At 35.2% G+C, this 19,346-nt stretch overlaps 1 protein-coding gene across 2 annotated transcripts in view; it reads left to right on the forward strand.

Moving 5' to 3' along the window:
• LOC116851672 (T-box transcription factor TBX20-like) overlaps positions 1–19,346 on the forward strand; it is a 137,920-nt gene that overhangs the window by 12,106 nt on the left and 106,468 nt on the right. For both annotated transcript variants that reach the window (XM_032831324.1, XM_032831323.1), the window contains exon 2: positions 13,871–14,297. In XM_032831324.1, coding sequence (XP_032687215.1) covers positions 13,871–14,297 — 427 coding nt within the window. The remainder of the gene's footprint in view (positions 1–13,870; positions 14,298–19,346) is intronic.

Genomic DNA, 19,346 nt, shown 5'->3' on the forward strand with positions numbered 1-19,346 from the left:
GAGAGAGAGAGAGAGAGAGAGAGAGAGAGAGAGAGAGAGAGAGAGAGTAGATTTATGTATTTTATATGATTTATATATTTAACTTTTATTTAAACGGTTTATTTAAATATTGCGATTCAAAATTATATTTGTGATACAAAATTGTGATGTCAATATCATAAATCGCACACCCCTACTTCGAAGTCCGTTCTGTGTATCTGTGCACTTTCTGTATTTCCTATAGCTATTTCCTGTATAGTGAGATATGTACTAAGACATGAAATAGATTATTCTGTCATTTCTACCTTCAATTTCTACTGAAAACAGAATGTGAGATATTTTATCAGTTGGAGCACATTGTATAATTTTAATACACCTTACGTGTATTAATTTAAACTGCCAATATAATGTGTTAAAAGTGGAAAAATATTAATGTGTTATTATCACGCATTTTATTTTGCGCTGCCACACTTTCTGAGCTTGCGACGATGGAACCCATGACCTTCATACGTCATGCGTATAAAGACACTGTCACTCAAAAAATATCTTGCAATATCTGCTATGTTTATTCAAAAAATAGTCTTACAGTGAAAATGATCTAGATAAGAAAAATTAGTTAAGATCTATAACCAGTAAGCACTGCGATGTCGCGTATATTTTATATTAGGTGACAGAAACAGAATTTATATATGAATTATTTGTAAAATTTAGCTAGAAGATTTCTCTGTAGCACCTATCCAAATTAAAGTCAGTTACATTTTTTATAAAAGTGACTGTAATAGACAACAAAGACTAGTGATGAGAGATAAACAAATGTATAATCTTCACGTCTACCTAAATTTGCCTAAATACTGCTGTTGCAAAATTCTACGTACCACAATTTTCTAGCAGATACAAGAAGCAAAGACAGATTTTAACTGTCACATTTAGAATTCTATCTGGATCAACAGAACAGTTTTATGAGTATCTACAAATCATCAATTACGGCGACAATCGCTATTATTAATTGATTCTTTCAGCGAGATTTTATTGATTACAATGCTACATTAATAAGTGAATTACCAGACTGCAAATTCAGGTGTATTATTTTTGCACACAAAAATATATAATTTGGCTAAAGTTCTTTTTACATATTTCTTGTGGTTTTAAATCATTTATTTAACGTCATTTAACGTCATTTAACACATTTATGCGTGTAAAGTGCAATTCAATATACATTTAAACGTATTAAATTACGCGAATTGAAACAGTGAGAGACATGTAAAACGAGATTCAGGCAAAATAACATACATTGGATTTACAGTGTAGTTACAAATATAACATTTCAGTGAAGAATGCATTGATTGTACTTTAAAGAGCAGTATTTTCTTTATACGTTAAATGCGACAATTGTTTCCACATCGTGCCGATGGCGGCATAATCGCAAATGGGATAAAGTGCATTTTGCATTAATGCGGGAATTGAATAAACTCGACATGGGAATAACTCAGCGCGAAAATAACTCGCGCTAAGAATAACTCACGTACAATTTAATTGTCATGCGGAATCTCTCTTCCTCTCTCCTAAGACTGATCTAATCTCGACGGAGAGGAGGAGAAGGAGGAGAAGGAAAAGGAGAAGCGCTGCCGTATACTCCCGGTCTAAGCTCGGTCCCCGTCTCCGGAATAAAGCGAGGTAATTAGCCGCGAGTGCTGGAACTACGCTCGCGTGATCGAGTGGCGGCATGCCTCGCGCGATCTAAATGAAATGCAATTTATTCTTAACGTGCTTCTAATCCGTCGGCAATAACTGTAATGGCGTCATGTTGACGGTTTGTTGCGAAACGGGGTAATGTCGATTTTACAGGCGAGTCCCGACGCTTTTGCGCTTTTTGCCGTGCATTTCCGTCGATTACCGCAGTATCGATCGCTTCTCTCTCGCGCGGCGCTCTAATTAAGAGCCACAGGCTCTTCGCTCGCCACATTGGCGAACGAACAAATACGAAATAATGATCGTTCGCTACGCTCGATTGAAGTGTAATTATCATATGCAATTTATATAGCGAGAAATCGCGCTGTCATATTTTGCACACACACTACATAATCGGGAAATTGTTTTTCAGCGAGTAGCGCGATAACTCGCGAACGAACACGTGAACTATTTAATAGCTCCGGCAATGTAAATATAGTTTCAGCAAGGAATAATTGAATCCGTCGCGTTTATCCGGAGCATTTAGTGCTTGGCCGAAATAGATAAGCGACTGAGCTCTCGTCATTGAACGGCGACACCAAGGAGTTGGCACAAATCACGAGTAGCATCCGAGATCCTGAATGAACCAATATTTCCCTCAATGTGCCTGCAAAAGAGACCCGGTACATACCTGCGACGCCTTCGTGCCGTTCTCCTCTTTTCGCCGGGATAAAATGGAACTTCGGTAACGCGATCGTTATTCAGGTCGCGTCGTGTCGATCTTCTCTTCTCTCGTGCCACGTCCTTCGAAGCGGTCGGGTGGTGACAGGATCTTGGGTGGTCGGCCGTCGGTCGCGGCAAAAGGAAACTGACGTCAGTAGCTCGGTCATATTTCTTCTGGCCTTAAAAGATCATAGGGAACAAGGCTCCACCTTCTCACTCGTTCGCTCACGCGCGCACACATGTGCGACAAGGACCAGCTCTCTCCAACTCTTTCTATGCTATAGTGGCCGGAAAGCTTCCGGTAGAGCATTCATACCGCGCCGCGATCGCTTTTACGTGCGTGCACCGTGCGAGATTCGGCACCCTTCCAGTCGATCTCTAATTTCTCGACACAGCTTGTCGCGTGATTCCGAAATCCGCTGCTCTTTTTCCCAGATAGACAGGTGTACATAAAGTTAGCTTCAATTTTAGTGGTCGTTTTAGTAAAAGTTGTATCCTTCATAAGTGGGACCCATATGGCCTTATCTCTATCTAATCAAACAAAAAAATAGGAAGGAAATGTTGTCTAAAAACTATGTCAAGATTATATCTCATTTTACAATGTTTCTTGTAGAACTAAACTACTCTGAGTTGATTGTAATATAAAATTGTAGTATAAAATTACTGTGAGAATAGTAAGCGCGCGCGCGTGCGCTTGACTATTTATCATATATACGATATACGATATAAAAAAGATTCAAGTAATTACAGTAACATTGTAGTAAAAAATTGAACACATTACATTTTTAAACAAAAATATAGTAATCTCAGTTATAATTTTTGTATACTTCCAGTTTACAAAATTTTGTTTTAATTTTGACTATAATATTTTCTCTTCCCGTATAGAAAGAACGTATACTAGTCGATTTGTAAAGATTACATCCCTTATGAATAGTTCATATAACACTCATATTTATCACATAGAATAACGAAATAAGAACATGCTAGAAATACGACAAAAATTATAAAAATTTATTTGTAACAATGTATCATGTAAAATGCAATATGAAAATCTGAGTATAACTTTCAGTAAATTTAAAACTGTATCAATATAACAAAAGAATTACATTATTGCATGATGTAACAGTTCAATTATAAGTTTAGTTATAAGTATAGTACACTACAATCAGTAAAGTCTCGCTTAAAAAGATCAGTTAATAGTAGCAATGTCTGTTTCCATTATTGATGCACTTTGCAAACACACAGACAGTGTTATCGTATATAAGACGTATGGAAGTCGTTAATTCCATCGTTAGAAACATAGAAAGTTGGATTTAGTACAACATATATCAAATCTGTGTATTACGAATTTGAATACTACAAATTTTGCAGTGAAATTTTTCTGGTTAAAATGAGTGATGGAAAATTAAGGTGAGAATGTTTCCACTAAAAATAACGAATGCTCGCTGATTATTGAGACACTCCTCTTACTGATTCAATCAGGAATATTTTTACTGATTTATTTTAACCCTTTGAATCACAAATTAATATTATTTGTAAAAAATTCTTCTCTATTCATTATTATTATTATTATTATTATTTAATAATAATAAGATAAAAGTCCCGAAGTCATGAAAGACAGTGTTGCCAACAATGTTTGACAGTTTGATGAAAAGAAATGTCGATTAGTTTGACGTCTGCATTGACTTGAATTAAATGTTGCCTCGAGGCAACAACGGGTAACAAAAGGTTAAGAAGGCTCTTTTCAAAAATATTCGTGTCACGATATGATCATTAATACACAGAACAGATTTTTCCGATATATCTTCCAGAATCCTTTGATGCGAAATTCTTTTTCGATTCTCTTGAACTGGTTCTCGTGTTGTTTCACGTAGCTTTTTACATTACGTGCCAAGTCAGATCAGGACACACGCGCAGGCAAACACGTAGCCGATGCGATAGCCAGATCTCCTCGGCCGGAAAGCCGATTGTTCGCAAATTAACGAGCGACGGCGGCAGCGGGTTCGGGCAATTTTACCCCGTGCGTGACGTCGCGGAAGACCGGTCAACGACGCATCCGCGGCTCACGCGAGAAACGCGCGCGACGAGAGGTGTTAATTTTAACACACCGGTCTCTTTTTTCCCCCTATCGGACGGGCGCGTCGACCGGCTGTTTCGTGCGTAAACAAACGCGAATTTCTCGCCGTGGCGATCCTCGCGACGTTCGATGGCGAACGATGGCTCAATAAGAGACTCGGGAGCGATTTTGAAAGCTTGCGAGAAAGGGAAAAGAAGAAACGACAAGAGGAAGCGTGGACGCGCGAGTGCGTGTGTGCGTGAGTGCGTGCTCGCACCGCTTCTCGCACGTAACTCGCGAGCAACGTGACACGCGTGCCGCAACGCGAACTACAGACGTTAGCCTCCGTCAGCGCATTATTATTAGCCGGACGCGTGTGTGCGTGCGTGCGTGCGTGCGTGCGTGCGTGCGTGCGTGCGTGCGTACGTGCGTGCGAGCGTGCACGCAGATGTGAGCGCACGCAACGCGCGAGCGGCACGCGATGCGCGTAACTACGGTGCGCGTTTAAGGCGCGCAACTACTGCCGTCGTCTTTTCGCGCTGCCAGGAGTCCGCGTTGTTCTTTCCATGCAATTCATGAAATTCATTTGTCTCGTATCGTTGCGAGATATGAAGGCAACCTGCGTGACGCCGTGACGAAGATACTTTTTTCCATTTAGCAAGAATTCGTGTTTGCAAAATACGCCCGTGCGACGAGTCACACTTTCCAATTAATTTTTCACGGATGGCTTAACATCTCTCAGAACATTGAAGGACGTTTCCTATAAGTCGTATGTATCGCACTTTTAGCTTGATTTTCACATGAAATGTTTTAACAATCGAGATTCCGCAAATTCTGATGTATCAGCAATGTTGCGCTACAAGAAACTTTCCATCAGCGATAGGTACTTTTTCTATAAAAGCAGAGAAAGGCCAGCAAAAGTCATTGCAGATATTGCAATGAAATTTAAACGATTTTTTGGCAAGAGAATAATGTTCTAACAATGTCAAATGCACACACAGAAAGATACGTATTGCATTTGAGTAAATATTACTTGTTTCAAGTATTTCATAAGTTTATATAACTGCAAATTTATTATAAGTTCGTCACACAAGCATCAACGTAGATTTTTTACTAGACTTTCAATTAGATTTTCATGATTATCACGACGTGAGACAATAATGGAAATTTTGCAATTTTCTTAATTACCTTTATGAAGTAAATATACTTTATTAAATTAATTATTAAATTTATATCATACAATAATGTAAATTTTTTGTTATATTAATGCAGTGACAAATTTATTAAAAGTTACACTCAGATTTTCGTATTACATTTAACATGACATATTATTTTGAGCAAATTTTGATAATTTTTTTTGTATTTCTATTTTGTCATTCTACGAGATAAATACGATTGCAATCTGATCAGTTATAAGGGACTCAATGTTGCTGAATTTCGTGATTTAATATAGTTAAAGTTGTATAAAATTTACATACATTAATCTAAATTAACGCGGAAATTTATTCAAAATATATTGAATTCTAATAAATTTACATTTTTAATAAAAAATATTCAATCATAACACAAATTTATTTACTGCATAGAATCGAACAAAATTTTTTTTCAATTAAGTTTGATAATTATAGCAAAGAGAATAAATTTTTCTCTCAAGTACATGATAATAACTTTCTAATATTTGTGATAAGTATATTTTAAGATATTTATATTAAAATACTTATGTACATATATTTTATTTAAGGAAATATTCTGTGTTGAAGATAACTGTTACTTGAAAGAAGGGAACCAAACTGAGTAATCGTTTTTCTTAGCAGAGTAGAGTGATATTTTTCTGTGTGTATACACGCCGAGGAGTTTCTCAGATTTGCAAAGTTGGGTAAAACATCCAATAGGCTAGCAATGGACTTGTTTTCGGTTATTGCGTAGATTTTATCAAGTAATAAGAAGTGTGTATGGAAATTTATTAATTACTATTTATTATTGTTTTTAATCTCCATATATCTTAATACTCAGCAAGTATCAGCTATTGAATATTTTATCTAACGTAGAAAGAATCTATCTTCTATACATTATAATTGATCCTATAACCCGGATTACTTTAATATCGTCCCTTTGTTCTTTTCCCCTTATTTGTTAAATGATAAGCATTTTTATTCTTTCCAAAAGGAAGCGTTTTCTTGAAATAAAGTTTTGATTCCGCACCAATATTCCGCGATGGTTCTTATCAATCTTTTTTTACTTTAATTAATCGTATATTTGGAGAGTCTATCAAAGATATCTACTTTTTTATGAATTTGTGAACGATGAAAGGAAGGAGTGTATTTTTTCCACTTTCTTTTAAAAAGATAATAAGAAATAATCACGCATAAAGCACCGTAAAAGACTGCGCATTTATTTAAACAAAATGCAGTATTGCAAAATGTTATAGCAACACATTATCACGTCTCCACTTTCAACACTTTTAACACATTATATTGGAGTAATTTAAATTAACACATGTGCGTGTGTTAGAAAAGTATTTTAATATCGTTTTAATATCGTCTTAATGTTGAAAAAACGACATTTGAAGTAACGACTCATGATCTCTCGCCACAGAACACTCGATTAATGACATCAGAAACGAGAAAATATACGATAAAAATTCTTGTAGAAATATGTTGAATTAAAAATATATATCCATAAAATGACAATCGATCAGATATATCTGTAAAATAATCCGAGCGCTTTCCTTTTGTTCAAAAAATTAATAAATTATTAAATTAACATAATATGCAACCTACCACTTTAATTTACCTTCCTCATAGTTCCATCAAATTAACTTTACGGTTATTTATTGATTACTTTGATAAAAGGAAAGTCTTTTGACTATATACATCTGTTTGATCGATTGCAAGAGTTATTTTATACATATATCGTTTTATCTCTGCGTATTTTACAAGAATGTTTACCGTGTATATTCTTTCGCTTCTGATGTCATAAATCAGTATGGCCGCGATGAAGACGTGAGACTTAAGAGACGATATATGAGGTTAGAACACGCACATGTGTATTAATTACAAATTGCCAGTACATGTTAAAAGTGAAGAAGCGTTACAGTATATCTAATTTTGCAATAACTGCTGAAGCGTACGCGCCTGCGACAGAATGTAAGAAACGGCGAAAGTAATCGCCATCGAACGCGCCTCGTCGTCGTTATCGTCATGGTCGTCACCGTTGTTTTGTCATCATCGGTACTGCTGCTGCTGTTGTTGTTGTTGTCATTGCCGTTGTCGCACTGCCATCGAGAATTTAACAAACGAAACCGGTTTTAGCACGCGCGACGTCCGAGACAGTGACGCAATCGCGAGGGGAAGAAGCAACGAAACGCACCGGTCTTCTACGGCGGGTAACCAGAAGCCGGAACGTCCGAAGGGAACGGGACACGACGGGGCATCGAATTGGTACCTGCTCTCGCGGCGATCGGGAGCGATCGTCAGCCGATCATCATCGTAACGGATCGCGCGACGCGATCGCGCGTTTTCTGGCTCGTCGAGCCGCGCGAGACGCGTACTTCGCCTTCTGCGTCGGTGCGTCTCCCGCGTCTCCTTCTCGCGGCCGTCGTCTTTCAATTACCCTGCGTCACGGCAGAAACCCGCTCGTCCGCTTCCCGTTTCAACGACGCGGAAAGAAGAGAGCGACGGCAGTAACGCTCACCGATCGACCGCGTCATTCGAGTTATCGTCGATGGAAACGAAAAGGGAGAATTTCCGCGTGCTCATCCGTCTTCGGAGAGGAGGACTCGTTTATGGGATATAATAAATAGAAATACATATACACACATAAAAAAAGAGTGAGATTCGCGTGGCACATGATGTGATTTCCGTTGATTCTTCCAAATAGATAAAGCCGTGATTTACGGTCTTGATGCGTTTAACGTTTAACGCCTAATTTTTCAATTCCCGCTTCTCGTTGATTTTCATATTAGAATAAATTACGAAACCAGATGTCGTCGTGTATGTGTATATAATGCTAAATGCGATACGCGAAATTGAGTGAAAATAAAAATATGGATTGTAACGGTTTTAATTACACATCATACACGTACATTTGAGGTTGGAGTAACTTTTATTTATTTATATAAATTTACTCATTAAACATTAAAAGAAACTATTTTAATACCAATATAAGTAATCCAGTAAACACAAAGTAACAGTTATTTACTTGTTAATTATAATTTCCTACTCAATAATATAATTGTTATATAATACACGTGTTATATAACAGTTATATTATTGAGTAGGAAATTACAACTAACAGGTATATAACTGTTACTTTGTGTTTACTAGGAACTAACATTATAATTTTAACGTAAAATTATTAGATTTAACTTCATTGGTTTTAAATAAAAAGAAAAGAAATGACTAGAAATGTTTCTGCGTAAATCCCAATTATGGCTCAGCAAATTATTTCGCGTCCCTATAATAGATAATGCGACAGCCAATTTTATATTAATAGTGTACATATTCACTTTGTTTTAGGCTATATAAAATAATGGAATATGCAACACAACTTATTAATAATTTTATTATTCTAAAGAGTCAGTAAAGCGTAACACAGTACGTAACACAACTTATTAATAATTTTATTATTCTAAAGAGTCAGTAAAGCAAATAATATTCTAAATGTTTTTGTTAAATATTAACAATTTTTGTAAATGTAAACTTAGTAAATGTAAACTTAGATTATAAAATTGAAAATAAACTAAAAAATATAAGAAATTGTTTCCGTATTTCCATTAAAATGTGTACCTCTTTAATAATAATAATGAAGTTTGATTCGAAACTGGGACGTGCTCCATAATATTGAACACTAAATTTGCTTTAAGATTTTTACTAAAATCATTTTTTATAAATTTTAGTTGGTAAATATGAATTTGGACACAAAATATCTCTGTCACATCCAAGAAATCTACTGTAAATTGTGCTAGAAATGAAATTTTTCAAAAATTTATGTTTTTGAGTTCTGAAAGAAGTACTGTAAACTTTTGTAAGGCCTCAAATTAGAAGTTAACTGGTATTGTACGTTAAAAAAATAAGCAAAGATAGACAACTTGAAGACCTTACACAAAGTTGTATCAAAAGAGTTAACAATACTTTACTCTTCTATATATTTTATCCATTGCTTTGGAAGAAGTCCCTTTATCTCTTGCTATTTGAATGCTCTTTTGAGTAAATTACTTGTTCCTCACTATTAAAAAAAAAGAAAATGTCTAATAAATATTAATAATAAATTTTCCAGTTACAATCGACTTTTAATTTCAGATATTACAAGTCTTCAGCACATCTTTCTCCCCAGTCCAGAAATATAAATAATTATTGAAAAATGCAAAAAATACGTGTTTAGCATCTTTTACGGCAGGTTTCTTGTCTCCTTATCAGATAGAAATATTTGGCGTCCAGATTCATGTACAGCGGCCAAAAATCTACAAAAAATAACTTATCAGATCTTAAAGCAAACAAAGAAGTCATTCTTTGTTATTCAATTATGACTTGCTATTTTAATTATTTCTTTTCTTCATTTAAATGATTGCGAACAAAACTGACGACCCTTTTTCTTCAATAACGACGACGACGATGATGTGGTGTTGATATATTTTCCCGGAGTATGCGTACGCGCACGTGCATGTACGCGCGTTGTTCGCGTACGCGCGCACGGTCACGGATCCAATTTGAGATAAACGCGCGCCGGAAGACGCATTGTTCGCGCGGAATAGTACAAATTAACAGATCGATATCGTGCGGTCGGCGCAATTAACATTGTGTACACTGGCACGGCGGATCGGCTTTCTTGAAAATCTGACGGTTTAATTAGGCGCCGGGCCACCTTGTGGCAGATGCGGGGCCCGCGCTCGATTAATTAACAGGCAACGGCGGCGGCGGCGGCGGCGGCGGCTCCTGGTATCGTCCTGACTCATCTCTCTCGCTCACTTAAATCGACGCGGTTTGCGATAATCGCGCACGCCTGTTCGTCGGGAATCCTGTTTCCGCGTTTCTTAACCGCAACCATCGGCTCTATTATCGCATATTCACAAGAAATCCCGGACCCGAAAAACCGCCTCGCGAAAATCGTTCTCGAAGTGAGAAACCTCTTCTCACGACTCGTGCGATTCCTCGTCACTCTGCACTGAAGACAAAGCTTAGTCTGTAAGTGAATATAAACGTGTAGACAAATATAATTGAATAACTTGTGCAGGATATAAAATTTATTCATAGAAATAAACTTAAATAGAAATCATTTCATAGAAATAATTTTAAATAAACTTTACATCCCATAAATTAAGTATTAACAAATAACCTTAGCAAAACTTGATATTTGTTATCAAGGCTTGGTATCTTATTAAGTATTGGTGACTATTAACAATTTATGTAGTATCTGTCGTCAGACAATTTGTAAAATAAAATCATATTATTTAGTACACTGAGAAAAAGTACTTGAAAATTTATTTGTGGGCTATAAAGTTTATTGTTTGTGAAATAAACTTTATTTTTGTGATTAAACTTTATATCTCACAAATAAGTTTTCAAGTATTTTTTATTATCAAATTACATAACTACATCATGTGCTAAACATATGAAATGTGACCAAAGTTAGATAATTGGCAAACTGTTTAGTAATGATTGTCAAAATTATTTGATACTATTTACTAAATTATTAAATTAGTTTATATAAATTAAGAACGATCGCTGAAAGTTCAATAAAGGCAAATAAGAGTCCCATACCGCCGATGTAATGACAAGAACAATTATTTGTAAAATTGACACAAATTACAATAAAGTTCGCGAACGTTTTGGACACATTCCGAGCCATTTTCATAATATAATAATAAAAAGTTCTTTCGCAAATACTAAGAGACGTAAGAGCGATGACTGCAGCTATGACCAATCAAATTCTATTCAAGCAACGGTATTTAGCGATGCCCAGATTAATTGGTCTGTAGATCGATGCTCGATGTTCCTAAAAACCTATAACGGTGTTCCCAAAAACCTATAACGGTTATATTTGGAACAATACAACTGATAAAAAGATAAGCCATATTGTTGTCGTTTTATGAAAATCATCTCAGAAATACATTGTTTATTATAATTAAGTTCTCTATTTAAAAATTGGACGTTCTCCCAATTAAATTTGTGATTTTCAAACAGCCTATCGCAAATCACTGACAGAAACGCAGATGGGTGATATTAGATTTGATTTATATGTTCCTTTATTCGCGTGGACAGTTTTCGACTAATTGTCCAATGTATGAAAATTCGCAATCTTTACAATTGATTTTATATACAACACCACTATAGTCAGTCGACGGTAAATTGTCTTTATGGGCTTTAATAAAAATATCAAGTTTGTTCATTCCTTCGTATGTAAAATTCAAGTTAAATTTTTTTATACAGTTTTTTAACTGTTTGGAAATTTTCTCTACGTACATATAATAAAATATTTATTTCCATTAAAGTCGTCAATAATGCTTATTTCGGCTATAATATTATTTCTAAGAGATATATTCAATATAATTTAGCTAATCTAGTTTGTATTGTCTTAAAAATCAAAGATAAAGGATAATAATTATGCGCCAAAACACCAATAACCAAACTCAGATTCTTTTGATAGTAAATAGGATAGGACAATGGAAATGCTCTGTCTACGAATCCTATTATGTAGTTCTTTTTTTATAACATAATGGGTGATGAGAGTAAAAATTCAAGCATCTCGCTAAAAATGTGGGTACAAAACAATTAATCTGGGCATCGTTAATACCATTGCTTGAGTAGAATTTGATTGGTCATAGTCGCAGTCATTGCTCTCACGTCTCTGCGAAAGACTCACTCTCACGTCTCGTATTTGCGAAAGAGCTTTTTGGTATTATATTATGCACTGAAGGTGGCTCGGAATGAGTCCGAAACTTTCGCGAGATTTATTGTAATTAAATTATAAATAATTGTATAATAACGCGAATAAAGAAATATATAAACCAAATCTAACATCATCCATCTGCGTTGTCAGTAATTTCCGAATATAGGCTGTTTGAAAATCACGAATTTAATTGGGAGAACGTCAAATTTTTAGAGAACTTAATTATAATAAACAAGGTATTTCTAACATAATTTTCAAAAAACGACAACAATATGGCTTAAATTTAATTTCGGACATTGAAGGACCAAACACTACTTATTATGGACAAGTTCTCTAGAACTTAAACTGTTCAAAATGTAATGTTTTCTTTGCTTATCATTTCTTGTTTAAATATATATTGTCGCAACCTTGTTTCATATCTGTATTACCCATCGACCAAGGAAGATCTTTATGGACGTAATTCAATCTTTACTGTTGCGTGGATTGATATCATTGGTATGTTTATTTTTTTATCATATTAGCCAGCTGCATTGTTCCATTTATAACTGTTATAGGTTTTTTGGGAACATCGAGCGTCGATCTATAGACCAATTAATCTAGACATCGCTAAATACCGTTGCTTGAGTAGAATTTGATTGGTCATAGCTGCAGTCATCGCTCTCACGTCTCTTAGTATTTGTAGAAGAATTTTTTATTATTGTATTATGCGCTGAAGATGGTCCGGAATGTGTCTGAAACGTTCGCAAGCTTTATTGTAATTTGTGTCAATTTTACAAATAATTGTTCTTGCCATTACACTGTCGGTATGCGACTCTTATTTGTTTATATTGATCTTTTATAGCGATCGATTGTATATAGTCCGAGTCTTTATATTTGTATGAGTAAATTAAAAGAATTTATTTTATTAATTATTTTATAATTATTATAAAAAATGGTTGATAACTAGCATATTTCATAATAATTATCAAATATTACCTTGCAATATCCAAATACATTTGTTAACTATTATAAAACTTTATCTTTTTTCAGCAAGAAAGATACATTGAGGAAGAAATACTTGAAAATTTATTTATAGAATATAAAGTTTATCTCTATAAGTAAATTTTATATCCCACACAGATATAAATGTTCAAATATTTGCGCACTCTTCGTAATGTGTAACAGCTCTTTCACTGTTTTCTTCCGAAGAAAGAGGGAGTACAAAGGAAAAAGAGTGTAGTGAGAGTGTAATTAGACATATGAAGAGTGTTTTTATTGTTGAGGACTCTTTCATTTTTGCCAAGGCAATTGTCTTAATTATACCGTTGCAGTCAAAAGCGAAGCTTCATTGAGAAATGAATACTTGAAAATTTATTTGTGAGATATAAAGTTTGTTTCTGAGAAACAAAGTTTATTATTATTTTGAAATAAAAATACTTCTGTAAAATAAACTTATATACCATACATTTTCAAGTATTTTGTTTCAGTGCGGCTTATTATGTGCTTCGCATTTTGACGTATGTCTCGACATTTTGCATTATATGTCCTCGACTGTATCACAAAATCCATCTTTCGCAGACGTCCGATCGTCGCCGGTAAACATCGTCGCGAGAGCTACGGTGATGACGGACGAGACTATGTTGGGCGGCGATGAGGAGGTCGAGAACGGCGAGGGCGAGGGCGAGGGCGAGGGTGAGGGCGAGAGTGAGGGCACCGAGAAGTCCATGAACGAGGAGGAAGAGGAGGCGGACGTGGACGTAGAGGAGTGTAGCAGCGTCGAAGACGGTTCGTTGCACAGGATGCTGGCCGACGACCTGGGTGGTAATGGGGCGTCGTCGCGGAAATGCACGGACGATGCCAGCGTGAGCGAGGATACGAAGGTGCGTCTGAGGACCAGCTGTAACTCCGACGAGCTGCGTGACGTCGAGTGCCACCTCGAGACCAAGGATCTCTGGAAAAAGTTCAACAGCCTCGGCACGGAGATGATCATCACGAAGACTGGCCGGTAAGTGACGCGTGTCGATCGGGCGACGCGAATGTGTTGAGGAAAGAGGGGGAAAAGTTGCGGAGTCGCGAGTCGCCAACATCACGCAAAGCGAACGGGAATCCTGGTGAGTGATCGCCGAAAAAGCTGTACCATTAAGCCTGATTTACAATGTGCTTCTTGCTTCCTGTTTCTTGTTCTGTATTTTTTCTGACTTAAAGCTTACGGTTTAAATCGGAAAAAGATAAAGACAAAAGAACAGGAAGTAAATTGTAAATCAGGTTTTATGAATACTTAGCGTTTTCCTTCATTTGCTATTTTTTTTCATTTTTATGTAGGAATTCTTACGACCTTCCTCAATGGACTATGCCATCCTGATTTCATCCAATTTAAGCTTTTTAAAACGTCCATGTATCGAGTTTGTAAATAGATTTTTAATAGACAAATTTTGTAAATAAACTTCTTTTAAATATATAGGAAATATATCAGAAGCATTTTTGGCGACTTGAAAGTTAAACTCATAGGATAAACTTACTTTTGGCGTTGTGCCAGCCAGTTTGGAAGCTTGAGTACTATAGAGATTGTATACTGATTGGCTGTGTCAACGAAGTCAGCAAGTTTACGCTATGATTTTGTGATCATCGTTGAAGTGAGCGTCGCAACCGACATTGCGATTAATAACAAGGAAGGTTTTAACACGTTAAGTGTCGAGTTCTTTCTGTTTACCTTTTAGTTTACGCACGATACCGTCAACATTTTATATTAAATGAATATATTATGATTCTATATGTCTACTTTTTTATGAAATTTCTTTTATTAATAACATTTTATCGAACTGTTGTCTGAAACCTATTGATCGTTACCTAAAAGTTTGTTCTTGATAACAAATATCGAGGTCAAAGTCATCAATGGAAATACGAGTATAATAAATATCAAAAAGTTGCTTAATTTTCGTATTGTATAATAATTATTCTGGTATACTTCTCTTTATTTCAAAGAAGCCTGCTTACAAAACTTGAGTTAAGTTGAAGGATGGATGTTTCTGGAAGTTTCATCGTTTCTTTTAGACTCTGCGGCAATTTGAGAGTGTCCATGTTGCGCGAAGTTCTTCAACCCCAAGATTGATCTTAATCTTATCTATGTTCATATGTTCAACGTTAGCTGTGAGAGAGCGATACACCTGCAAATTTATACATATCTCCGCGCATTTCTTTTTTCGATCGTTGCAAATGATTGCCAGTTGCCTCGGAGACACTGAGCTGTAAACTGGGAGAAGGACAGAAGGAGGGAGAGAGGGGGGTAGGCAAGAGAACCTGCCGATCGCGTCTCTTTTTACTTCGTGATCACGTTCTTATTCGGCTCTCCCGGTTTGACCGACCGCCAAGGTCGTTCCGCAATTATCTTTAAGACATCATAACGCGAATCCATATTACTTGTATACGTGCGCTCATTAGTCGCATTTAAAGGTCGCGATACTGATCGCGGAACACTGAAACGCGTCTTTAAAGGCTTTTTTATAATGTCGCAATATTGGTTGCGAAGTTTGTTGCAACGATAGTCACACAAACTTATAGCGGAAACTTACCTTTGGCTTTGTGCCAGTCAGTTTGAAAGCCTCAGTACTATAGAGATTGTACACTGATTGGCTGTGTCAACGAAATCAGCAAGTTTACCCTATGATTTTGCGATCATCGTTGAAGCAAGCCTCGCCACCGTTTGCGACTAATGTACAAGGAAGATCTTAACACATTAAGCGCCTATTCTGTTTACATTTTGGTTTACGATATCATCAACTTATTTATATTTTATATCGTCGGCCATCGATAACCGATACGACGCTTAAGCGGCGAACCTGATTTAGGATGTCGAAAAATGTATGATTTTTAGAAATTTTTTTCTCAGCTAGAATAAAACTAATTACTTTCAAATTTTAAGGATGTTTTATTACATATTTTATCTCTATAAAATAATTTTTTCATAAAAAAATATTAATTATTTGTTTAAAAAATGGAGCCAAATGAGTAGTGCCAAACTGCTGCAGTTGTTCCATTGTGTACACTGTAACGATTGTATTATAATTTTTATCTGAGACAAAAGAAACAATTATTTTTGTTAATTGTATGTAATTATCTTCTAGTTGAACCAAAAACTTTACAAGAAAAGCAAAAATGGATAACTTTCAACGACTTTGAAAGAAAAGTTACGATTTTTACCAAAAAGTTTCAACTTTGTGTTGCAAAAAATTAGTCTAATGTAACGTTCTTCAAAAACATTTAGGTTCACTTAGAAGAGGAACTAATCAGCTACAAAACGAGCCTAGAAACAGTTTAATCGGCACATTAGAGTTGTCTTTATCGTGTATACAAACTCAGAAAATATTGTTTTGAAAAAATTGCATTTAAAGTTTGCGGAACATAAAAGTACCATTTATAGCAGTCACAAGCTAATCTGCGATATCAGATTATAATAATCCTTCAGTTTCTTCATAGAACACACGTTCTGAACCGTTAATTCCATTCTACGCGTTTCGAGCTTCTTTTGAACTGCTTAAGCTGCGGCGCCGCTGCCCCTCAAGTCGCTGTTCGTCGTATGAGTGGAAAATTTTGAGCTTGCAACCCAATTCTAATATCTAATATATTCATCGTCTTCAATATACTGCTACATTTTTCATTAAAGATATATGCGGCAATAAAAGAAGCAATTTCGACAATTTTCATGCCTGCATTCAATGCTCGACGCATGATCTTCAAGCTGTAACTCGAAAAATACTTTGAATTTCAGCCTTGAATTTTAAAGGTATATTCTAAAATAATATTACTATCGACAACTTTTGAAAATTCTCGATTTTTCAGCCCTATAAACCAGGTTCCCCTCTTAATGCGTTAATCATACACAGAAAAAAAAATTTGCTGTTATTGAGAACCTTTCTAGTCTAGCAAATCTATAATCGTAATGTACAGATATTCAGTTTGCCAATAAATCGCAGAGCTGCATAAGATCATCTAATAAAGTTTGATGTTATAGTACGGCAGATTTGTTAGTGCAATAAAAATGATTCTGTATCACAACTAATGAAAAATATGGTTTGGTATATGCAACTAATCTGTTAGCTGTTATATTATGTTTGTTATGTTAAAGAATATTTTATACATTGACGGATTTCAATATAGTTAAATCATTAGTTACTCTAGCAATAAAAGTCAGCTAAGGCAAAAATGTTCATTGGAATGTCTCAAATATTTACTATATAACCACATTCAAATAGTATAATAAAATATTATAAATATAAATACATATATAAAGATACAATTATTAATATAAAAAGGCAAACTTAAATTACGTAACGCACTATAATATATTTTTCATTGTGGATATTTACATTTAAACTTAATGGAAGTGTACTTCTCCGTAAAATAAACAAAAATATTTCTTCATTATCTTTGAATAAATGATTTGTTTTATTGAATAATTTGTTATAGTAATATCAACAAAAATGGGTTTGCTCTATGAACAGGTTGACAACTGCTTTTACATTGTCTTTCCTATAACTAACAAATAAATATTTTTGCATTAACACATTTATTTAGTTATAACATTCAATTTTGCTCAGTAAGCCACAAAATCGAATCGACTAAACCATTTTCTTCCTTGTAGACTTATAGACACTGGGTTTCAAAACAGTTTAAACACTTTTTTGCGATGCAGCTTGGAACGTTGTCAATGCTCCAAGAGAATATAACTTCTGCACGAAGAGAGTATTGTAGTAAAAATTATCATAGTTTTTTCTAATGGAGGAATAGATTGGCATTCTGCAATAATTTATATTTCCTTTTATTTTATATATGTTACTTATATTTTAGAAACTGAATTATGCTATTGAAATACTTACTATGTTTCTAGTGAAATCTACTATGTTTCTTAGCAAAATAACCTTACTGATAGTCTTTTTTTAGGACTACTAAAACATAGTAAAATTGAAAAGAATGTATATGGAAAGAACTATAATATTCTTTTTCCATGTATGAATTAATAGAAAACGAGTTCTCTAATTGGATCATCAGCTATGTTCCAAAATACGTTAAAAAAAATTGTTCCAACTGTTTTGAAACAGCTTATCTAAACTGAATTTTCCACGAAAGGCTGCGAAGACTACGTTTGAAAAAGATGGTCTGTACCATAAATATTCGATCTTTATTTAGCTTGACTTCTATTGGAGAAAGCTGGCGAGAAGTGAAGTATGCTGGAGAGTGACGTGTAAATGTTTTGCTGTTGACGATGCCTGTGGATAGTAGAAGGAGAATTGTCTTCTACATTTTGTCTGCAAACCTTTTATATAGGAAGGTGCAGTTTATATATGCATGTGAGGCTATAGTCTTAATTTGCGAGCGATAAACGATGTTGCTGTCTTGAATTCGACGACGACGTTGCCGAAGATATAATGGAACTAATAAATGCCATTGACTAACATTTTACGAGATATTTTTGCGGGAATTTCGGGCGTGTAATTCGTCGCGCGTTCGTTTACTCGTGGACACGCGCATTTTTATAGCTATGCTAATAAAGTATGGGCAGTTCAAGCAGCTGCGACCGACCGGGACCATGCGTGACCGCGTCGGAATTATGAAATATTCGTGCATACAGAGGGGAAGTTCGGCGTGAGAGAAAAAGAGGGGTGATGAGAGAGAGGTTAGAGAGAGAAAATCGCTATCATCTATTCCTGAGAACGCGTATGCGCACATACAGTCTTGAAATGCGCATTCTAGCGACGCATTATATTGTCCGAAGTTTGTGTGATCACGACTGAAATCTTCGTTTCGTTGGAAACTCGCGGAGAGATGCTGTGATCACGATAAGTTTCTCGCTTAATTTCGAAACGCCTTAAAATATAGGAATTATAGGATGAATAGATAGATACATACAAAAAAATATTATTCTACCACTAAGATAAACTTACAATCAGTTTATATTCCTTCTTTTAAATAGTGGTTATTTTTAACAAAGAATATTTTTTTGATAATAATCTAAAAAATATTCATTAAAAATTTGAAAAATCTCAATATCATGTATTTA

Source organism: Odontomachus brunneus, unplaced genomic scaffold, assembly GCF_010583005.1.
Source record: "Odontomachus brunneus isolate Ranch 3 - 2012 unplaced genomic scaffold, Obru_v1 Obru_scaffold_186, whole genome shotgun sequence".
In the NCBI taxonomy this organism is placed as follows: Eukaryota; Metazoa; Arthropoda; class Insecta; order Hymenoptera; family Formicidae; genus Odontomachus; species Odontomachus brunneus.